At 42.0% G+C, this 21,236-nt stretch overlaps 2 protein-coding genes and 3 long non-coding RNA genes across 7 annotated transcripts; all 5 read left to right on the forward strand.

Moving 5' to 3' along the window:
* The first annotated feature begins 3,102 nt into the window (after positions 1-3,102).
* On the forward strand, positions 3,103-5,707 carry LOC306966224 (nuclear factor 7, brain-like). The gene is made up of 6 exons (XM_079560906.1): positions 3,103-3,542; positions 3,907-4,002; positions 4,078-4,308; positions 4,399-4,421; positions 4,501-4,619; positions 5,085-5,707. Exons 1-6 carry the CDS (start codon positions 3,132-3,134, stop codon positions 5,621-5,623), a joined length of 1,419 nt encoding a protein of 472 aa, XP_079417032.1. The 5' UTR covers positions 3,103-3,131; the 3' UTR covers positions 5,624-5,707.
* A 204-nt stretch (positions 5,708-5,911) lies between these two features.
* Positions 5,912-21,171, forward strand: LOC306967215 (zinc-binding protein A33-like). 3 transcript variants are annotated; one of them, XM_079562141.1, is made up of 8 exons: positions 5,912-6,133; positions 6,210-6,618; positions 6,894-6,989; positions 7,057-7,287; positions 7,471-7,493; positions 7,574-7,692; positions 7,771-8,608; positions 21,046-21,171. In XM_079562141.1, exons 2-7 carry the CDS (start codon positions 6,217-6,219, stop codon positions 8,322-8,324), a joined length of 1,425 nt encoding a protein of 474 aa, XP_079418267.1. In that variant the 5' UTR covers positions 5,912-6,133; positions 6,210-6,216; the 3' UTR covers positions 8,325-8,608; positions 21,046-21,171. The 3 variants fall into 3 exon arrangements, with proteins under 3 accessions (XP_079418267.1, XP_079418268.1, XP_079418269.1); XM_079562143.1 differs by having other exon boundaries at positions 5,921-6,045; XM_079562142.1 differs by lacking the exon at positions 21,046-21,171 and having other exon boundaries at positions 7,771-8,674.
* On the forward strand, positions 9,481-12,121 carry LOC306967139. Its single transcript, XR_013793167.1, has 5 exons — positions 9,481-9,606; positions 11,146-11,335; positions 11,412-11,575; positions 11,664-11,873; positions 11,946-12,121. It is a non-coding gene; the product is annotated as an uncharacterized lncRNA (long non-coding RNA).
* Positions 14,176-15,049, forward strand: LOC306966946. Its single transcript, XR_013793139.1, has 3 exons — positions 14,176-14,246; positions 14,373-14,520; positions 14,866-15,049. It is a non-coding gene; the product is annotated as an uncharacterized lncRNA (long non-coding RNA).
* Positions 19,893-20,981, forward strand: LOC306967259. Its single transcript, XR_013793174.1, has 3 exons — positions 19,893-19,911; positions 20,062-20,179; positions 20,258-20,981. It is a non-coding gene; the product is annotated as an uncharacterized lncRNA (long non-coding RNA).
* Positions 21,172-21,236: the final 65 nt, after the last annotated feature.

Genomic DNA, 21,236 nt, shown 5'->3' on the forward strand with positions numbered 1-21,236 from the left:
TGCCCTGTACATTACAATTACAATTTAAATGTGTTAACAGCAACAAATATGATGAGAGAGAAAGAGAGTAGGGCTAGTGATTCTCAGAGGCGCAGGTGGGTAGTACTCTGATATAGAGAAGAAAAAGTAAGACTGAAAGAAAGACTGAAAGAAAGAAAGAAAGAAAGAAAGAAAGAAAGAAAGAAAGAAGAAAAGAAAGAAAGACTGAAAGAAAGAAAGAAAGACTGAAAGAAAGAAAGAAAGAAAGAAAGAAGAAAAGAAAGAAAGAAAGACTGAAAGAAAGAAAGAAAGAAAGACTGAAAGAAAGAAAGAAAGACTGAAAGAAAGAAAGAAAGAAAGAAAGAAAGAAGAAAAGAAAGAAAGAAAGACTGAAAGAAAGAAAGAAAGAAAGACTGAAAGAAAGAAAGAAAGACTGAAAGAAAGAAAGAAAGACTGAAAGAAAGAAAGAAAGAAAGACTGAAAGAAAGAAAGAAAGACTGAAAGAAAGAAAGAAAGAAAGAAAGACTGAAAGAAAGAAAGAAAGAAAGAAAGACTGAAAGAAAGAAAGACTGAAAGAAAGAAAGAAAGAAAGACTGATAGAAAGAAAGAAAGAAAGAAAGACTGAAAGAAAGAAAGAAAGAAATAAAGACTGAAAGAAAGAAAGAAAGAAAGACTGAAAGAAAGAAAGACTGAAAGAAAGAAAGAAAGAAAGAAAGAAAGATAGAAAGAAAGAAAGAAAGAAAGAAAGACTGAAAGAAAGAAAGAAATAAAGACTGAAAGAAAGAAAGAAAGAAAGACTGAAAGAAAGAAAGACTGAAAGAAAGAAAGAAAGAAAGAAAGACTGAAAGAAAGAAAGAAAGAAAGAAAGACTGAAAGAAAGAAAGACTGAAAGAAAGAAAGAAAGAAAGAAAGACTGAAAGAAAGAAAGAAAGAAAGAAAGACTGAAAGAAAGAAAGAAAGAAATAAAGACTGAAAGAAAGAAAGAAAGAAAGAAAGACTGAAAGAAAGAAAGACTGAAAGAAAGAAAGAAAGAAAGACTGAAAGAAAGAAAGAAAGAAATAAAGACTGAAAGAAAGAAAGAAAGAAAGAAAGAAATAAAGACTGAAAGAAAGAAAGAAAGAAAGAAAGAAAGAAAGAAATAAAGACTGAAAGAAAGAAAGAAAGAAAGAAAGACTGAAAGAAAGAAAGAAAGAAATAAAGACTGAAAGAAAGAAAGAAAGAAAGAAAGACTGAAAGAAAGAAAGACTGAAAGAAAGAAAGAAAGAAATAAAGACTGAAAGAAAGAAAGAAAGAAATAAAGACTGAAAGAAAGAAAGAAAGAAAGAAAGACTGAAAGAAAGAAAGAAAGAAATAAAGACTGAAAGAAAGAAAGAAAGAAAGAAAGAAAGACTGAAAGAAAGAAAGAAAGACTGAAAGAAAGAAAGAAAGAAAGAAAGAAAGAAAGACTGAAAGAAAGAAAGAAAGAAATAAAGACTGAAAGAAAGAAAGAAAGAAAGAAAGACTGAAAGAAAGAAAGAAAGAAATAAAGACTGAAAGAAAGAAAGAAAGAAAGAAAGACTGAAAGAAAGAAAGACTGAAAGAAAGAAAGAAAGAAAGATAGAAAGAAAGACTGAAAGAAAGAAAGAAAGAAATAAAGACTGAAAGAAAGAAAGAAAGAAAGAAAGAAAGACTGAAAGAAAGAAAGAAAGAAATAAAGACTGAAAGAAAGAAAGAAAGAAAGAAAGACTGAAAGAAAGAAAGACTGAAAGAAAGAAAGAAAGAAAGAAAGAAAGAAAGAAAGAAAGACTGAAAGAAAGAAATAAAGACTGAAAGAAAGAAAGAAAGAAAGAAAGAAAGAAAGAAAGAAAGATAGAAAGAAAGAAAGAAAGAAAGAAAGACTGAAAGAAAGAAAGAAAGAAAGAAAGACAGAAAGAAAGAAAGAAAGAAAGAAAGAAAGAAAGAAAGAAAGAAAGAAAGAAAGAAAGAAAGAAAGAAAGAAAGAAAGAAAGAAAGAAAAGCTACATTGATTTAAACAGCTGCAATTAATCTACTTGTATTAAAATCCTGTGTAAGTGTTTCCCAGTGGGGCCCCTCAGTCCCTCTGCTGCCTGTGTCAGCTCCGCCCCTGTTCTTCGTCCGTCTGAGAGCTGCGCCGAGCTGTGAGGAGACACAGGCTCCAGACAGCCTATATAAACTTTGGCCAGGAGTAATGACTTTTTTGTTGCTTTTACACCGCGGGCAGATTCAGAGGAGCAGATTAGAGGAAAGATTGTGTGGGGAAAACCGCACGTAGTAACCCCGCAATGTTTTATCACCGTTTCTCTTCATGCCTCCTGAACTAATATCTAAAACCGAAAAAATAAGGCCAGTTGTTGTGAAATAAAACGTGGGCAAAAGAGTGGGAAGAGGAGACTCAGTTTGTGGATCAGTAAAGTTAGTGTTGAGGCGCGTTACACCCGCACATACTGGGAGTGGACCCTCTTACGTGATTATTGATCCAGTTTCTCCTCTCTCCAGCAAAGCTTCAACGAAGTCACAATAATTACCATACGCACCTCTTCTTCTTCTTTGTTTAGGCCCTATTTGGAGTTGATGATTGTCTGTCTAACGCATTTTTTCCATTCCCCAATACCCAAGGTGGCGGAACTCGGTACCGGACGGCTCCATGTTCTGTTCGAGTGGGCCGAACCTCTTGATATTGAGTACATATTTTTGGCTACTCTACCCATCTCAGCTCAGTTGTAATATGTCAAAATAATGTTCTAGTTTTAGTGGCCCGGATGAACTCCAAAAACTTCAACTTTGTTAAAATAAAAAAACAATACAGTTGGATTGGGGGGAAAACAACAAAAACAACAACTTTGTACAAAGGAAACAAACACTTGTAATACCGTGAGTAGCCGCTAGAGGGCAGTGCTGTTGCTGTGTCTTAGTGCGTCATACACGGAAATAGAACTTTCCAAAGAACAACACGAGTAAACTCTCTGTTTTATGGTTCTTTCTGTCACCGAATACCTAATATACATTTGTGCATCGCAAAAGGGGAAGGGAAATGTGAGTATACTAAGTAGGCCTAGGTGCTTGGTGTCATTTGTTGTTGTGTCTTCGGACGAAAACGAAACTATTTATCGGGCGCCTCTTCTTTCCTCACAGCCACAGACCTCGCACACAGCATGGACGTGGACATGGAAGACGAGGCTTCAGATGCCCTGCGACAGGACCTGACCTGTCCCGTGTGCAAGAGCATCTTCGACGACCCCGTGACCCTGCCGTGCACCCACTCCTTCTGTCGGGCGTGTCTGCAGGCGAGCGGTCAGGTCAACAAAACGTGTCCCGTCTGTAGAGAGCTTTTCACTGACGACAAGGCTGTAGGGAATCGTGTCCTGAAAAACGCCTGCGAGACCTTTGCGACGCAGACCCAAAGGAGAAGCCCCCCCAGGCCGAGTGAGTTCAGCTGCGCCCTCCACTTCAAGCCTTTGGAGCTGTTCTGCGAGTGGGACGAGAGGCCGGTGTGCGTGGACTGCGCCACTCTGCACGGCACGCACCACCTGCTCAGCGTCAAGGATGGGGTTCCCCTTTGTAAGGTATGACAATTGTACAGATTCTCATCACACATCACTCCTTTCTCACGTTTGTTATCAAGAAAGTCTGCATTTCATAAGCAAGGAGTCATGTGACACACGGCGCATCCCCTGGGATCTGATTGACCACAAACAAAATTGCCATATAAGAAGAAATATGCCTTACAATGAAAGCTGAAATCTTTCTGTGTGTTGATCTCTAGAATGCACATGAACACATGCCTATTTTCATGTGTAGGTTACTCATGTGAACCCTTGTAAAAGTAAATATCCCACCCCTCAAGGAGAAAACAATGCATCTTTATGGACTCATCTTGTGTGGATACAATGGATGATGTTTTACAATTAACTCGCATCATTTTTACAGAGTGACCTGAATGAGAAAGTTGAGTGTTTTGAAAGAAAAATCGAATCTTTTGAGAAAATGCGGCAGAAGTTCGTCAAAAGTGCAGAGTATATCGAGGTGAGCCCGGCGTCGAATAGTTGCATTGCGTTATTGGGTGCGTGCAGAAAATGTAGTGTCTTTTGTTCTGTGCAGCAACAAGCAGGGGAGGCAGAGGATCAGATCAAGACAGAATTTGAGAGGCTCCGCAACTTTCTTCGCGCTGAAGAAAACAGGCGACTCGAGGCTCTGGCCACTGAGAAAGAGCAAAAGATCATGAATATGCAGGAAAAGATATGTAGAACAGAGGAGGATCTAAAAAGTCTTCATGAACATGTGGAAACTCTGAAGAAGGGGCTTGACTGTGAAGACCTCCCACTTCTGATGGTAAGGGCAATCTAGAAAAAGCTACAACGAACTAATAAATCTGTTTGTTTTGATGTCGCAAGTTGCTCCAATCTTTCTTTTTTTTAACAGAATTTCCAGAACATTAAAATACAGTAAGTACTAGTAATAAACACAACAATTATTTGCTCCAATTGCTTATAATATTTTTTACATTGCATTTGTGTCTGACAGAACACACTGGACAAGGAGCCTCCCGCAGTTTGAACCTAATAGTCTCCTGCTCATGAGCAAGCATGTTGGTTCTTTAGGCTTCAACATCTGGAAGAGCATGAAGGACTGTGTTCAGTATTGTAAGTACATCCTGATCATTTCAGGTCACTTGGTATTGTAATGATCCTCCACTCCGCTCCTTTTTATTCTTCATCAAACTAACAAGCAAAATGCACCATCTTTTCACTTATCCATTCATATAAAATATGCATCTCTATAAACCTAAGCAAACTGTATTGATGCTTGAGGGAAAATGCTCAAGATCGAGGTTAAGGTTTTACAACAAATATGATGAGGCTGAAATATAAAAAAAAGATTAGTTGGTAGATACTAAGACAAAATGCATTACACCTGTGCACATTTACAATATGAATATTCAAGAAATAGTCAGTATAAATACACGCTATAGAAGGAGGTGGGATAGATAATGCATCTCTCTGCCATCTCCACATGCTGTAAACCTACTACCGAAGATGCTGGAAGAGATATAGGAAAAACAACAGTGTAACATTGTTTTTATAGAAGCTGAATTTTTGTGTTTTCAGATCCAGTTGTGCTAGATCCCAACACTGCCTCCCCGTGGCTGTCCTTGACACCAAACCTGACCGGTATAACGGAAAGTCCAGAGCGTCTCTCTATCCCTGACAACTCGGATCGCTTTGACCCGTGTGTATTTGTCCTGGGCGCTGAAGGATACAGCTCCGGGAAACACAAGTGGGAAGTCACTGTTCACGACAACCCCAAATGGATTGTGGGAGTTTGCAAGAAATCAGTTGCTCGGAAAAAGATGTTTACAGTTTCAACTAGTGCTGGAGTGTGGGCCATAAGGCTCAGCAAAGGAGTGTACAGTGCATTAATGAAAGAACCTAAAGAGCTGCAAGTCAACTCGCGTCCAGAGAAGATCCGTGTTAGACTAAACATGGACAGGGGAGAGGTGTCATTTTATGATGGAATAGCAGAAAAACACTTAGTCACTGTTACATTTAAACTAGAAAAGAGTGAAACACTTTATCCGATTTTTGGTCCAGGCCTCCAGAGTACGCCCATGACTATTGAACCAGGAAAAGTAACAATACACACCTGATGTTGATGAATGATATTAGGATTTAAATGATGGCCAAAAACATAATAGTAGTATAATAATTTATGAGAGGCAGAAATATACAATCATCATTTTTATTGTGCACAGATCATGTATTTTAAGTGACAACCTCTACTGGCTTCTTTTGAGCACCAATGATTGTTTTTCTTTAAGGATGTTTGTGTGTGTGAATTAAGAAGATTTGTTTTTGTTGTATATAATGTGCGCTCTATTGTAATTAAAGTTTTGTCACTATCAACAGTGTTGCCAGTGTCTGCTCATTACCGCCGCCTGTAGTGAGTGTTTGTGGCCGCCAGAGGGCAGTGTCGGTGCTCTCTGCGCGCTGTCATCGCAAACGTGAATGCGGAAATAGATCCACACCCACATCGAAGAACGCAAAGCAAGTTGTTTCCTCATTTTGCTCGGTACATTTTATGATTTTAGTCTATTTTTGTAATCCAGTTTGTCCTTATCCATCCGCTTCGTGAATCCCTCTTGAGGCTTTTTCTTAAGGTGAGTTGTGTATCCAATGGCGCTATCCTGGGTTGGCTTGAAAACGAAACTAACTTTGTGAGACTCCATTACCTAGGGTCAGCATGGACGTGGACATGCACGACGAGGCCATGCGACAGGACCTGACCTGTGCTGTGTGTCAGAACATCTTCAGTGACCCAGTGCTCCTGCCATGCACCCACTCCTTCTGTCGGGACTGTTGGCACAGGAGCTGGCAGGTCAACAGGAGCTGCCCCATCTGTAGACAGTCTTTCACTGAAGACCAGGCCATAGCGAATCGCGACCTAAAAAACGCCTGCGAGACCTTTGAGAGGCAGACCAACTGGAGAGAAACCCCCAAACCGAATGAGTTTTGCTGTAACTTGCACCACAGGCCGCTGGAGCTGTACTGCGAGAAGGACGAGGAGCCAGTGTGCGTGGACTGTGTCAAAATGCACAGCACGCACAACCTGCTCAGCCTCAAGGATGGAGTCCCCTTTTGTAAGGTGTTTATTACACACACACATACAGGGCTTGACACTTTTTACTCATGGCCACTGTGACAAAAACACATCCAGAATCAGTTGAATTAGTTTTGCTTTTGTTTTGTTACTTACATGTAAATTAATCTACAACATAAAACAAATATGGTACTTGCAGATCTTGTTTAGGTGTATCACACTTCATATTCTTATTGTAAACAAATTCAGATCTTAATAAACTACTGGATCAAATCAAATGCGAGCAATAATGACTAGTCATTTTGATTTAACCTTTTCAGAAAGAGCTGCAACTTAAACTTGACATTTTCGAAAAGAAAGTTGATTTGTACAGAAAAATGAAGTACAGACTCAGCAAAGCGGTGGAGTACGTCAAGGTAGGCACAGTGTTATCAATAGTCTTTTTTGACGCTGTTTTAAACATTGTTATCAACAACATCGCAGCAACAGGCGGGAGACGCAGATAAGCAGATCAAGCAGGAATTCGAGAGGCTGCACAACTTTCTTCATGCAGAAGAAAACATGCGAATTGAATCGTTGACCAGGGAAGAGAAGGAAAAGATCGCAAATTTACAGGGAAGGATTTCCAAGACAGAAGAGCACCTAAAAAGTCTGAAAGAACATGTGGACACTCTGAAAAAAGAGATGGGAAATGAAGATCTGCCTCTTCTGATGGTAAGACTCTAGAACAATCTTAGCACAAGTAAATTCAACATTCCAGTTAGGTTGATTAGGTTTTGTAAGAATGGTTCTGTTCTTATAGCACACACAAACATAAAGGTCTGGCTATAGGAACAAAAGTAGCGTAAATTCAACATTATTTAACATGCTGCTCTGTTGTTTTTTTTCAATTTACAGAATTTTCAGAAACTAAAGAGAAAGTAAGTAGTGGTTGTACATAATAAATGAATAATAGTGAAATATATTCATGATGGTCATAATTATTATGATTTTTTATTAGTGCTGAGTGGACAAAAACTGACCCCAAGGTTTATCATAATGACCTTCTGGATATGAGCAAACATGTTGGCAATTTAGGATTCAATATCTGGAAGAAGATGAAAGAACATATTAAATATTGTAAGTCAAAAGCAACAAATTCAATTTATAGAATCACAATATATTACTAATATTACATTTGATCATACCTTCGTGCAGATCCAGTTGTGCTAGATCCCAACTCTGCCTCCCCCTGGCTTTCCTTGAGTCCAGACTTGACCAGTATAAAGGAAAGTCCGGAGCGTCTCTCTGTCCCTGACAACTCCGATCGCTTTGACCCGTGTGTATTTGTCCTGGGCGCTGAAGGATACACCTCCGGGAAACACAAGTGGGAGGTCACTGTTGGCGACAATCCCAAATGGATATTGGGAGTCTGCAAAGAATCTGTGACTCGGAAAAAGAAGATTACTGTGTCAACCAGTCGGGGGGTGTGGGCCATAGGGCTTATTAAAGGGGTGTACACTGCACTAAAACCAGAACGTCAGGAGCTGGCTATAAGCCCACGTCCAGAGAAGATTCGGATTAAACTAAGCATAAATGAAGACCAACACGAAGTGTCTTTTTGGGACGCAAAAATAGCTAAATTTTTGTTTTCTTTTACTTTCAAGATGGAAGAGGAAGATAAAGAGAAGATTTATCCAATATTTGGGCCTGGGCTTGACAGTACACCTATGGTTCTAGTTCCAGGGAAGATCGCTGTATACACATCCTAAATAGAATTAGTCATTTAAATAAGCCTGTTTCAAAAATTGCACGGATTTTGATTTGTTTCTGATTTTTTAATTAAAATGCCAGGGCTTTTTTGGGGGGACACATTTTCGTTTTGTTCTTAATTTCTTATTTCTGTGGGTGATGGATCTGGCAAACATGCCCAGTATAGCCTACTTTATAATTGTGTGTAATAGGCTATTTCTGTGTCAGTAGACTGTTTTGACTTGCTCACATCAAGAGAGTTAAAGTCCCTCTGTAGTGTTTTACAATCAAGCAAATTTAACAGGCAATGGGGATACAATGTCAAGAAGAATAATGTAGCACCTGGCCTGCTCAGTATCTGAGGATGAAACCCGTGTGCAATTCCCATTAAATACCTATTATAAACTGATACATTTGTGTGTGTTTTTATTGTTTATGCTTCAGATAAGTTAACAACTGCAAATCAAGCATTTGTGATTTGTGTAGGATGCAGGGCAACCCATACAGATGTTGATTTTGATGTGATGCCTCTGGAATGCAGTATTTGGATAGTGCTGCTCCTCTGTCTTTGTGTTTGTAACCACCAGAGGTCACTGTTAGCCATAAACAAACGGGCTCTTAGCTAGAGCGCTTGGTATGTAAACAGAACGTGGCCTCAGAGAGACGAGAACTGGTCTCCGTCTCATTTCTTTTGCAGAGAATGCAAAAGAAATGAGTTTGATACATGTGGTACTTTCTGCTTGTTGTTTGTTATATATAGCACAGGTATGATACTGCATTTGTTTTGCATTCTCTGGTTTATGAGAGTTCTTTACTGAGACTCAAAAAAACAAAAACAAATCAAAATACACTGCAAGTCATCTTCATATTATTGACTTTTGCTTGGTTTAAAATATACCATTGTGGTATTTTGTCGAAATGTGGACATTTCATCTGTGGAAGACTAATATAAGATTTGTGTCATTGTGTGTTATTCGTTTCCATATTATTTTTGGTATTTAAGTTGTGCTTTGTTTTATCATTCTTTTGTCTGATTATATGTTGTTGATTTTGCTTCTTGCCTGCTCTGTGTCCAAATTGTTTTCCCACATCGTTTAGAGAGAGACAGAGACAGAGAGGAGAGCGCGTGCGCTCCAGAGGAAGTTGGTTTTGAGCTGCGTGGAATAAAAGTAAGCTGAAACTTAAACAAAATTATTCAAGAAACAAAGATTTCTAACTGTAACCCGCCTGACCCACAGATCACCCAGTCAACAACATTTAAGGGTTTGTAAACCGAACTTGGCCACGAAGAGAGGGGAATTGGTGAGTATGATCATGAATACAAAGTACACTTTTCATGAGGCTCTATTAATAACGGTGCTCGCTGGGGAACCATACAGTTTAAGCCTACCTAAGCTTAGCTATTTCGATCGCTATTAACTAACGCTATGGAGTAGTTACTGTTGACTTAACACGTGTGTCCCCATTAGCGTGAACCTGGCCCCCATCATACTCAAATTTAAATGAAAAATATGTCAATCGTTTGTGCTGTTTTGTGCTGTAAATATCTTTGTTTGTGCTGTTATCGTTTTTGAGATATGGATGATTGTTTTTTGCATGCAGTGTGTGTTGCCGTGCGCCTCTGACACGTGCGCGCGCCTCAGAGGAGGACGAGGGTGACGCCTCAACAGGGGCGGATGTAGAAAAAAAAAAATCACGGGGTGGCAAGCAGGGTCAGGGATAATTTCTGGGGTGGCAACACATTTTACAATGTTGAATGTTTTTTGCTTGATCGCAAGGTCATTTTTCCGTTTAGATGCAGGCTGAGCCCCCTCAAAAACATTAAACAAATTGTTCATGATGTATGTAGGGGGTTGCTAACTCAGGTAAAATGTAAACTTTTGTAATAGAAAATAAATGAATAAAATCATCATCTTTGGAGCCACCTGGCTCTAAGTTGTTAGAATTCTTGTCCTTCTTGTCCATTCTTGTCAAAAAAGTAAGAACTAAGAGTGAGGCCTCTGTAAGCACTCAAGCAGCTTCTAGAGCAGATGTGAGACATCACATGACAATGGGGTGGCAGCTGGGACCCTCTAGATCCGCCCCTGCGCCTCAAGGCTCTAAAGTTTGTATTACTTTAAAAACCAAACCAGCACAAACGGAAATATTACAGCACAAAACAGCAGAGATGTAGAGGAAGCGGTAGACGCCATTTTTTACCCGTTTTGGAACTTTATAACGAGCAGGGTGACCTTAGATCTGACCAATAAAACAATCATCTATATTTAAAAAACGGTAACAGCACAAACAAAGATTTTTACAGCACAAAACAGCACAAACGATTGACATATAAATAGAACGTGTTAAAACTTCAAATTTTCTAATGAAAATAAACTGTCCTGGAAACCTCAAATATCCAACATTAAAACAAAGATTGCCAAATGCATTTCTATCATGATTAGTCTATCAGTCTGTTGGTCCTTGGTATTGCCATATATTACCTACGGCTTTGAAGTCAGTCAAATGTTCATGATGTGGTACTGCATGTACAAGCTCCTTGCTTCTGCCTACTCCTTTTGAGCATCATACCTGTTATTTGTTTTTTTTTGTCATGTCATTTGCTGAATACTCAGCTGCTCAAATAAAAAAAGGATTTTTGCTGCTGTAGCTGTTTCTGTTAATAACTAATTTTTCCTCCAAACCGGCTTGCAAAAACTGTGTAATCATGGATGTTTTAGTTATAGGACAGTAAGAACAGTCTCAAAAATAATGCAGCACAATTGTGTTATCAGGGATATGTTGTACAATTGAAAATGTGGATATGACATCTTTGGTCTTGTTTTATCCATCGGTATCTTGCAGGCTGTGCCAGCGATGGCCTCCCCCCTCCCTGTTTCTGTCATCCTCTTGGTTTTGCTTCTGGTCGAGCCACCGGTGTGTCATGCAGGTGACTGTAAGGGCCACAGACAAGTACTAAGGGGCCCACCAGGGTATGTCACGGATGGACCAGGGAACTACTCTGTCAACGGGAATTGTGAATGGCTCATAAAAGGTACTGGTGTTTTAGTTAATTCTGTTGATAACAAAGTAACACTGACATTGTTAATACGTTCCTTTCTCTCTCCAAGCACCCAGTAATGGCCACAGGATTGTGTTGAATTTCACCTTTATGGACACAGAGTGTACTTATGACTACCTGTTTGTATATGATGGAGACTCATACCAAAGCCCACTTCTTGCCAGTCTCAGTGGCAACACTCTGCCACAACCTATCGAGGCAAAATCTGGAAAGGTATTTTGACATGGCCTCTATAACTGTTGGATATTGGGTACATTCTTTTTCAAGTTTCCTATTCATAATTATTCTAATTTTCTTTCAGATGCTACTCCATCTCTTTAGTGATGCCAACTATAATCTATTAGGCTTCAATGCGACATACACTTTTTCTCAGTGCCCTGGAGCGTGTGGTGGTCATGGTCGCTGTGACGCTTCAACATCAAAATGCCACTGCCAGCAGGGTTGGGGAGGAGCTTCTTGTGCAACCCCTCTGTGCACTCCTGCCTGCTCTGTACATGGACAATGTGACAAGGTTGGGAGCGATGAATGAGAGTTATATTTTCATAACAATGCAATGGGGGTCATTCATAATGCTGTCTTCCAGAAAGGGGAGCGATGTCTGTGTGAGCCGGGCTTTCTGGGGCACAGCTGCCAGCTTGGTCTCCGAGATGATTATGGAGCAGGAGAGTGGTGGCGTGTTAGTGAGGGCAATCCTTACACTCCTCCCAGAACTGGTTCTGCTGGGGTCTACCTCTCTGCCACCGGATCTATATACTTGTTTGGTGGTAATAATAATAATAATAATAATACATTTTATTTCAAAGCGCCTTTCAGAACACCCAAGGACACTGTTCAATGGACACATTAAAAACATTAAAAACAAGAGCAACAGAATAAAACAGTACAAACGATTGAGAAGGTGAGCGCGTGGCTAGGTGGTGTAGGACTGTCTGAAAAGGTGAGGTTTGAGTTTGGATTTGAAGAGTGGCAGGGTTCAGAGGTCGGAGGGGAGAGAGTTCCAGAGCTGGGGAGCAGAGCGGCTGAATGCTCTGTGCCCCAGAGTTTGAGTGTGGAGGAGGAGCGGAGAGTGCGGGCAGGAGTTGCGATGTGGAAGAGGTCAGATATGTACGGAGGGGCCAGGTTATGAAGTGCTTTGAATGTGATGAGGAGTATTTTGAAGTTGATTCTTTGTTTTATTGGAAGCCAGTGGAGTTGTTGTAGGACAGGGGTGATGTGATGAGAGGTAGGGGGTCCGAGTGATGATTCGAGCTGCAGAGTTTTGGAGGAGCTGCAGTTTCTGGAGGGATTTGGAAGACCGAACAGAAGTGAGTTGCAGTAATCAATGCAGGAGGTAACGAGGCTGTGGACGAGGATAGCGGTGGTGTGGGGGGTGAAGACGAGAGATGTTGCGTAGGAAACATGCAGACTGAGTGATATTATTGATGTGAGACTGGGAGGAGAGTGGACTGTCAAGGATGACACCCAGACTATTAACCTGAGGGGAGGTAAGGACAGATGAGTTGTTGAAGGGAATAGGAAAACTGTTAGATTTGGAGAGAGTGGAGGAGGTGCCTACGAGAAGGACTTCTGTTTTGGAGCTGTTCAGTTTGAGGAAGTTGGAGGAGAACCACGAATGAATTTCTTGTAGACAGAGGGCAAGGGAGGATGGAGGAAGAGATGAAGATGGTTTGGTAGAGAGGTAGAGCTGGTTGTCATCCGCGTAGCAGTGGAAATGAATGTTGTGTTTACGAAGGTTGTGACTGAGTGGGAGAATGTAGATAATGAAGAGGAGGGCCCCCAGGACAGGGCCCTGGGGCACACCAGCAGAGACAGGGAAAGTGAAGGACTTGTGGGATTTGGGTTGAATGAACTGTGTGTGGCCAGAGAGATAGGAAGTGAACCAAGCAAGGGGAGTGTGGGTTATGCCAATGGAAGAGAGTCTGTCAAGGAGAGTGGAATGAGAAATGGTATCAAAAGCTGCGGTGAAGTCAAGGAGGATAAGGAAATGGCTTGAATGGAGGGGAGGATGAAGCTGGAAAATGTAGTTGTAAGAGAAGAGTAGGGGTGTAGTTGCTGATTTCAATTTCAGGGCGTTTTCACACAGGCTCTAGTTACGTCGACCTAAAGGGGATTTCAACCTGAGAGCAGCATTTTTAGGCCAGTGTGAATCCAACCGCAGCACTTTACGTCGGTCTAAACATCCGCTCCGAGAGGTCGAGTGGTCTGAGTCGCTCTGTGGATCCGTGTGGGTGTGGTGTGAATGCGGCCGACATTGTCTGGTGCAGGCGCGTGTGAACGGGCTGAACTAACTTTGGGGTAAATGCTCTTGGAACAAGGACGGCCTCGGGCTGACCTACTAGGCGCTCCAATATGTGTGAAAACGGCCTAAGATTAGTGTTGTTTCACAAACATTAAACATTGTACCAGCATCATTATTATCATCATTCATTTATTTTTGTTATTTTATATATATATTTTATATATATATATATATATAAATAAATAAAAAACTCTTCCTCACCCTCCGCGGGCGGTCTCTTTTTCCTCCTGCTCGGGTCCTCTACCAGAGGCCTGGGAGCTTGAGGGTTCTGCGCAGTATCTTTGCTGTTCCAAGAACTGCACTTTTCTGGACCGAGATGTCTGATGTATTTCCTGGGATCTGCTGGAGCCACTCCTCCAGTTTGGGGGTTACTCCCCCGAGTGCCCCAACGACCACGGGCACCATATATATATATATATATATATATATATATATATATATATATATATATATATATAACCGGTGGTTACAGTGGTGTTGCCCGTGGAGATCTGGTGGCTTACAAAGTCCCATTGTATGTGCCTTAAAAACCCAGAATGTAGTTGGTGTGAAAGTCGCTGTAGAGAGTACCAGCCTACTAATCCGGTAAAAATCTGATGAACCTTTCTAATACATATTATAATACATATGAAGTAATTGCAATACCTAACATAGTACTTGAGCATCTTGTAATGTTGGAGCTTGATAGAAAATCATATATCTTCTCCATAGTGTGGGAGCACTGGTTGCCTGGGCTTAGCACGCTTCCTGTCTGACTGCCAGTCCTGTGTGGTGTTCAGTGGCACACCGGCCTCTCTAGCCGGTGCCCCTGGTGAATTTGGCTGGTGTGTTCAGAATGAGTCCTGCTTACCTGTGTCAGGTGAGACCTAGGAAGGGAGGAAGGAGTTTCCTTAATAGTTCCTCACATAAAAGCTTGTATAAAATAAAGGGAGTTTGGACCTGGCTCTTGTTACAGGTGCTTTAAGTGAAACTGAGTGACTTTACTACACTGAGCTGAAATGGCCTTGACAACTCACTGCCTGTTGCCGTTCCAGTTCCATGCTGTGATGTAGTTCAGTCATGTTGTTTCACCTCTTGTATTTGTATGTACATGTAATAAGAGCAATTGGTTACCCCTGTTATTGAACACTGATGACAGACAGGGTTGTTTGTATAGAGGTCAGATGTATCTATGTGTGCTGACCTCTCCCTCTTGGTCTCACAGAGCGAAGTGCGTGCCGCGTGGACCAGATCTCGGGGGCGTATGGCTGGTGGGGGGAGCGTACCCTTTTCTTAACCTCCCTCCACTCCTGTCGCACCGAGAACTATGTCCCGGGACTGCACCTGCTCACCTTCCAGCACCCTCGCAACGACTCCCAGCCTGACAAGGTACGGAGTTGTGATTATACATGTGCTCGTCATATAATTAGAATATCATTAAGTGAAAGTTGTATTTTATATCCATTCATTACACAAAGACTGATATATTTCAAGTGTTTATTTCTTTTATCTTGATGTTTATAGCTGAAAACTAATGAAAATCACAAATTCTGTATCTCAGAAAATTTGAATATTACTTGAGACCAATACAAACAAAGGTTTTTTAGAACTGTTAGCCAACTGAAAAGTATGAGAGCATTCAATACTTAGTTGGGGCTCCTTTTGCCTGGATTACTGCAGCCATGTGGCGTGGCATGGAGTCGATCAGTCTGTGGCACTGCTCAGGTGTTATGAGAGCCATGCACGTGGGAGCACGCACACTTGTGCAAATAGACTCCTCCAGAAACTCTTTCGTTCAGGTGTTTGTGAATGAGTAAAAGTGCGAGTGGCTCGTCTGTTTGTTCAATACGATGTCGTTACGTTTCGCTTTTTACAGTGGGTTAGCTGCAGCAGCTCGGTTGCCTGGTAATACTCATGCATGATATAAGGCCATAGTCCCCAGGCTGCTCTGCACAGCGGCCTTCGAAATAATTTGAGCGCGCAGAGCAGCCTGGGGACTATGGCCTTATATCTTCGCATGGATTTGGGGACCAATCACAGAATGAGGAGGAGATGATGGCGCCCTATTTGACATACGGAAGCTTGTAGTTTGTTTACTGATTATATATATATATATATATATATATATATATTTGTGGTGGACAAAGAGCAGAGGAAAGCCGTTATGGTCGACATAGCGATACCAAGCGACTTCAACATCAGGAAAAAGAAACATGAGAAACTAGAGAAATACCAGGGGCTCAGAGAAGAGCTGGAGAAAACCTGGAGGGTGAAGGCATCAGTGGTGCCCGTGGTCGTTGGGGCACTCGGGGCAGTGACCCCCAAACTGGAGGCTCCAGCAGATCCTAGGAAATACATCTGACATCTCGGTCCAGAAAAGTGCAGTTCTAGGAACTGCAAAGATACTGCGCAGAACCCTCAAGCTCCCAGGCCTCTGGTAGAGGACCAGAGCTTGAAAAAAAAAAAAAAAAGAGAGACTGCCTGCGGAGGGTGAGGAAGAGTTTTAGTTTTAGTTTTTTTTATAATAAACTCTTCCTCACCCTCCGCGGGCGGTCTCTTTTTCCTCCAAGCTCGGGTCCTCTACCAGAGGCCTGGGAGCTTGTATTTCCTGGGATGTGCTGGAGCCACTCCTCCAGTTTGGGGGTCACTGCAGATCCATGGTCACTGCCCTGAGTGCCCCAATGACCACGGGCACCACTGATGCCTTCACCCTCCAGGTTTTCTCCAGCTCTTCTCTGAGCCCCTGGTATTTCTCTAGTTTCTCGTGTTCCTTTTTCCTGATGTTGAAGTCGCTTGGTATTGCTATGTATATATATACATATATATATCTATTATAGAAAACGCTATCTCAATGGCCGCCGCCTGGGCGCCGCCATGTTTATTTCCCATACCGACTTTGAAGCTAAGCAGGGAAGTGCCTGGTTAGAACTGGGATGGGAGACCGTTCCTCGGATGCTAAGCAGGGAAGGGCCTGGTTAGGACTGGGATGGGAGACCGTTTGGGAAGACCAGGAAGCCTGGCGACAGTACTGACTGTGTGCGTGGTTGGTGGTGCTGCTGTCCGAAGACAACCCGCTGTCACAAACACGCGAGTGCACGAGATCTGACTGCCGTGCGTGTGCGCGCATCCAAACAGGGCGATGTCTGTGTGCGCGCGTGTGTGTGTGTTCGTGCGTGTGTGTATGTATGTGTGCGCGCGCATCCAAACAGGGCGATGTGTGCGTGTGTGTGCGTGTGTGTATGTGTGTGCGTGTGCGTGCGTGCCCAAAACCTGCTCAAACACGAGCCTCTAATCACACGCGCTGCTCCGACTGATTGTGTGAGTCAAAGCGAAAATGAAACTACAACTTAACGAGCGCATGGCCTGCACTGCGTAGTTTTTTTTCTTTTTTTTTTCCTTTGCTGCTGTACCATTTCTTTTCTATTTTGCTTTCACGTATTGTGAGCCCAGAGGTACATTTTATTCTAAAGCAGCTTTGCACACATTGCCCATTTTATTGTAAAGTTATAAATACTGTCTAATAACGATCATTAGGCTATTTCAGTTCAAAACCTACCCATTATTTTTTTTATTGTACACTACCGTGATGCACCAAACCACGGGTCCTGCACCGTGAACCAAACCGTTAAAGCTGAACCCCTAATATTTATCAATAATTATTCCACTGTCTCTTCAATCCTGTTCCCCGAGTTTTGCGAAAATATTGCCGTAGTTTATAAGAAAGGAGCACGGGTGCATCAAACACTCCAATTGCAGTTTGTTTGAAATTGTTTTTTGCCTTCATTCTTTTACTACTTATTTGTAGTGGCCATAGTTTTTGGAATGGGTTGGGAACCACTGGTCTACAGCTCAACTGTGTGACGGGTTGGACATTTCTTTGTAATCACTCACAATCTCAGAATATCAAATGTGGAGACTACCGAGGCCCGGCCGAAGGCCGGGTCTCAGCTAGTATATATATACATGTATAAATATATATATATTTTTTTTAGGGATCCAACATGACAGCAGCAGACGCGACGCGATCTATCTATTGTTAAGCTCGAAAGTTTACAGCGTGTACGTCATCGGATACAATTGATACGATGATATGATTGGCTATGGAAACATGCAGACACATATGATAGACATTCGTAGCGCCCAATTAACGGCTATGGATGATCGAAGACCACATCTTTCCTACGAGAAAATGAATTGGTGGTCCCCAGACTAAATATAACTTGTGATATTTTGCCTCGCGATAGCCAGGCTTGCAGCTTGGGGGGTTTCTGAGTAGTTTTGAATGTTTAACTCCGTGTGTCTTTCCCACATGCACCTGTCTCGCCGCGCACACGACTGTGGCGGGAGGAACAGCACGGGGATGGGTGGGATGGGCCGACTGACTCCGTGCGTTCTTGTGCGGGGTAGGGGGAATGCTGCCAATGCAGGGAGCCTTTTATTAGTTCATATTTGAGCATGCGTGCTTAGTGTGGCCCCGTTAAGAAGACCGATAAGGCTGGAGCTTATCGGTCCAGATGGACAGGCACAAGTGGCCCTGGGGCCATTATGATACCGGATGGTTCCGTTGATTTGGGTGCAGAAACTATGTACATAAGTTGAACATCACGTCTAAATGCTCTAAAAGTATGCCTTTTTTTAAGCAACTTATGACACATCTACTGGAATTATGTTGTGTCTTCTTTCAATAGGTGAAACAAGACGAATCCTGAGTGTAAACCCCACTTACGACTGGACATGCTTCAGCTATGCTCTGCTTAACGTCTCCCCCATGCAAGTGGAATCCTCTCCCCCTTTGCCGTGCCCGCCGCCTTGCCACACGCTTCAAAACTGCAGTCTCTGTCTCGGCTCACGTGGCTCTGACGGCGGCTGGCAGCACTGTGTGTGGAGCATGGCTTTGCAGCAGGTGAGGTCATGTCTGTTCCAGTCTTGTTTTTGTACGAAATACTTTCCTGCATCATTGGCAAAGATCAAATTTAACACTGACTTAAACTTGTATGTGTATTCCAAACCAACAGCAAAATACATGTACATGATTGAAATTCCAGACTTATGCATGAAGACATTTCTAAAAGATTTCTGGAGACTTTCTGAAGCCACTGTCTTATTTTGTTTTTTAGTGCATGAGTCCCTCTTTTGTGCCGCTGCGGTGTGAGGCGGGACAGTGTGGTCGGCTGCTCTCTGGCGGGGACTCCTGCTCTCCCCAGTGCTCTCAGCTCACTCAGTGCTCTCAGTGCATCGCTCGGCCTCAGTGCGGCTGGTGTGCGGCAAAGGGAGGCAATGGGGCTGGCCGCTGCTTACAAGGGGGACTTGAGGGTGAGTGGAACAACTACACAGTGTTTGTAAGGTACTAATTCTTTGCTAAATCAAATGAAACATCTCCTGACTTTCCAGGTGTTAGCGAAGGTGTGTGCCCTCAGAGGAACAGTAGCTGGTCTTTTCTCCGCTGTCCAAAGGAGGATGAATGCGCTAATGGGCACCATCACTGTAACAGCACCCAAGACTGCCATGACCTGCCAGAGGGATATCACTGCACTTGCAAGCAGGGTTACATACTGAGCAGGTAAGATTACGTGCATATAATTGCAATAAGGTTAGATGTCGTTTTACTGATCATCTTCATCTTTTTTATCCCAGCATTTCTGGACAATGTGAACCAGTGTGTGCCCAAGGCTGTGTAAATGGGACATGTGTATCACCTGGCATTTGTCAGTGTCACTTCGGCTTCGTAGGAGATAACTGCTCCTCCCAGTGCAGCTGCAACAAACATAGCAACTGTGCTGGCGTGAGCAAGCCGGATGTTTGCCTCGAGTGTCACAATAACACTATGGTATGTATTAATCAGTTGTAAATATTTGCACAGTTTTTGAGCTCCAGATGTTGCATCACTCTTCATTCCATTTTGTTTCAGGGTAAGCACTGCGAAAAGTGCAAGCCTTTGTTTGTGGGCTCTGCTAAGGGGGGAGGAACCTGTCGTCCTTGTCGAGAATTTTGCAGAGGAAATAGTGCAATATGTCTGTCTCATGATGAACTGAAGAAGGCTCAGGAAAATCCCAGACTCTTTCCTCTGGATCAGAGCAGTGTACGTTTATTTTCAAATCTTTATGCCACGGAAGTTCAAATGTTTTAGACTCTTTTTGTCATTCTGAATGTTAATTCTTTTTTCAGATTCAGAAGTGGGTCTCAGAAGGCCCAACGGAGGAAAATGCTGTGTGTGTAAATTGTCAGAACAACACTTATGAGGACCAGTGTGAGAGAACTGCCTCTTCTGATGGTAAGAAGTAAATTCTACATTATTTAACACTGCTCTGTCTGTTACAACATAATAAAATTTTCAGAAATTAAAGAGAAAGTAGAATCGTAATAAATTAATAATAGTGAAAATATATATTCATGATGATCTTAATTTATTTATTTTTATTAGTGCTGAGTGGACAAAAACTGACCCATGGTTCATCATAATGACCTTCTGGATATGTGCAAACATGTTGGCAATTTAGGATTGAATATCTGGAAGAAGATGAAAGAACGTATTAAATATTGTAAGTCAAAAGTAACAAATTCAACTTATAGAATCACAATATATTACTAATATTACATTTGATCATACCTTTGTGCAGATCCAGTTGTGCTAGTTCCCAACTCTGCCTCCCCCTGGCTTTCCTTGAGTCCAATCTTGAAAAGTCCGGAGCGTCTCTCTGTCCCTGACAACTCCGATCGCTTTGACCCGTGTGTATTTGTCCTGGGCCCTGAAGGATACACTTCTGGGAAAAACAAGTGGGAGGTGACTGTTGACGACAATCTGAAATGGATATTGGGAGTCTGCAAATAATCCGTGACTCGGAAAAAGAAGATTACTGTGTCAACCAGTCGGGGGGTGTGGGCCATAGGGCTTAGTAAAGGGGTGTACACTGCACTAAAACCAGAACGTCAGGAGCTGGCTATAAGCCCACGTCCAGAGAAGATTCGGATTAAACTAAGCATAAATGAAGACCAACACGAAGTGTCTTTTTGGGATGCAAAAATAGCAAAATTCTTGTTTGCTTTTACTTTCAAGATGGAAGAGGAAGATAAAGAGAAGATTTATCCAATATTTGGGCCTGGGCTTGGCAGTACACCTATGGTTCTAGTTCCAGGGAAGATCGCTGTATACACATCCTAAATAGAATTAGTCATTTAAATAAGCCTGTTTCAAAAATTGCACGGATTTTGATTTGTTTCTGATTTTTTTGTTAAAATGACAGGCCTTTTTTGGAGAACACTTTATCGCTTTGTTCTTAATATCTAATTTCTGTGGGTGATGGATCTGGCAAACATGCCCAGCATAGCCTACCATATAATTGTGTGTGTTGCTCACATCAAGAGACTTAAAGGCCCCCAGTTTTGCTTTATCAAGCAAATTTAACAGGCAACTGGGGCTACAATGTCAAGAAGAATAATGTAGTACCTGGCCTTCTATTGCCAATATCTGAAGATGAAACCCATGCTGTGTTTGCAATTCTTTTTCTACCATTAAATTCCTATTATAAACTGATATATTTGTGTGTGTTTTGTTATTGTTTATGCTTCAGTTCAGTTAATTACAAATCAAGCATTTCT

The sequence above is a fragment of the Gobius niger genome, assembly GCF_951799975.1.
Source record: "Gobius niger genome assembly, chromosome: 8".
In the NCBI taxonomy this organism is placed as follows: Eukaryota; Metazoa; Chordata; class Actinopteri; order Gobiiformes; family Gobiidae; genus Gobius; species Gobius niger.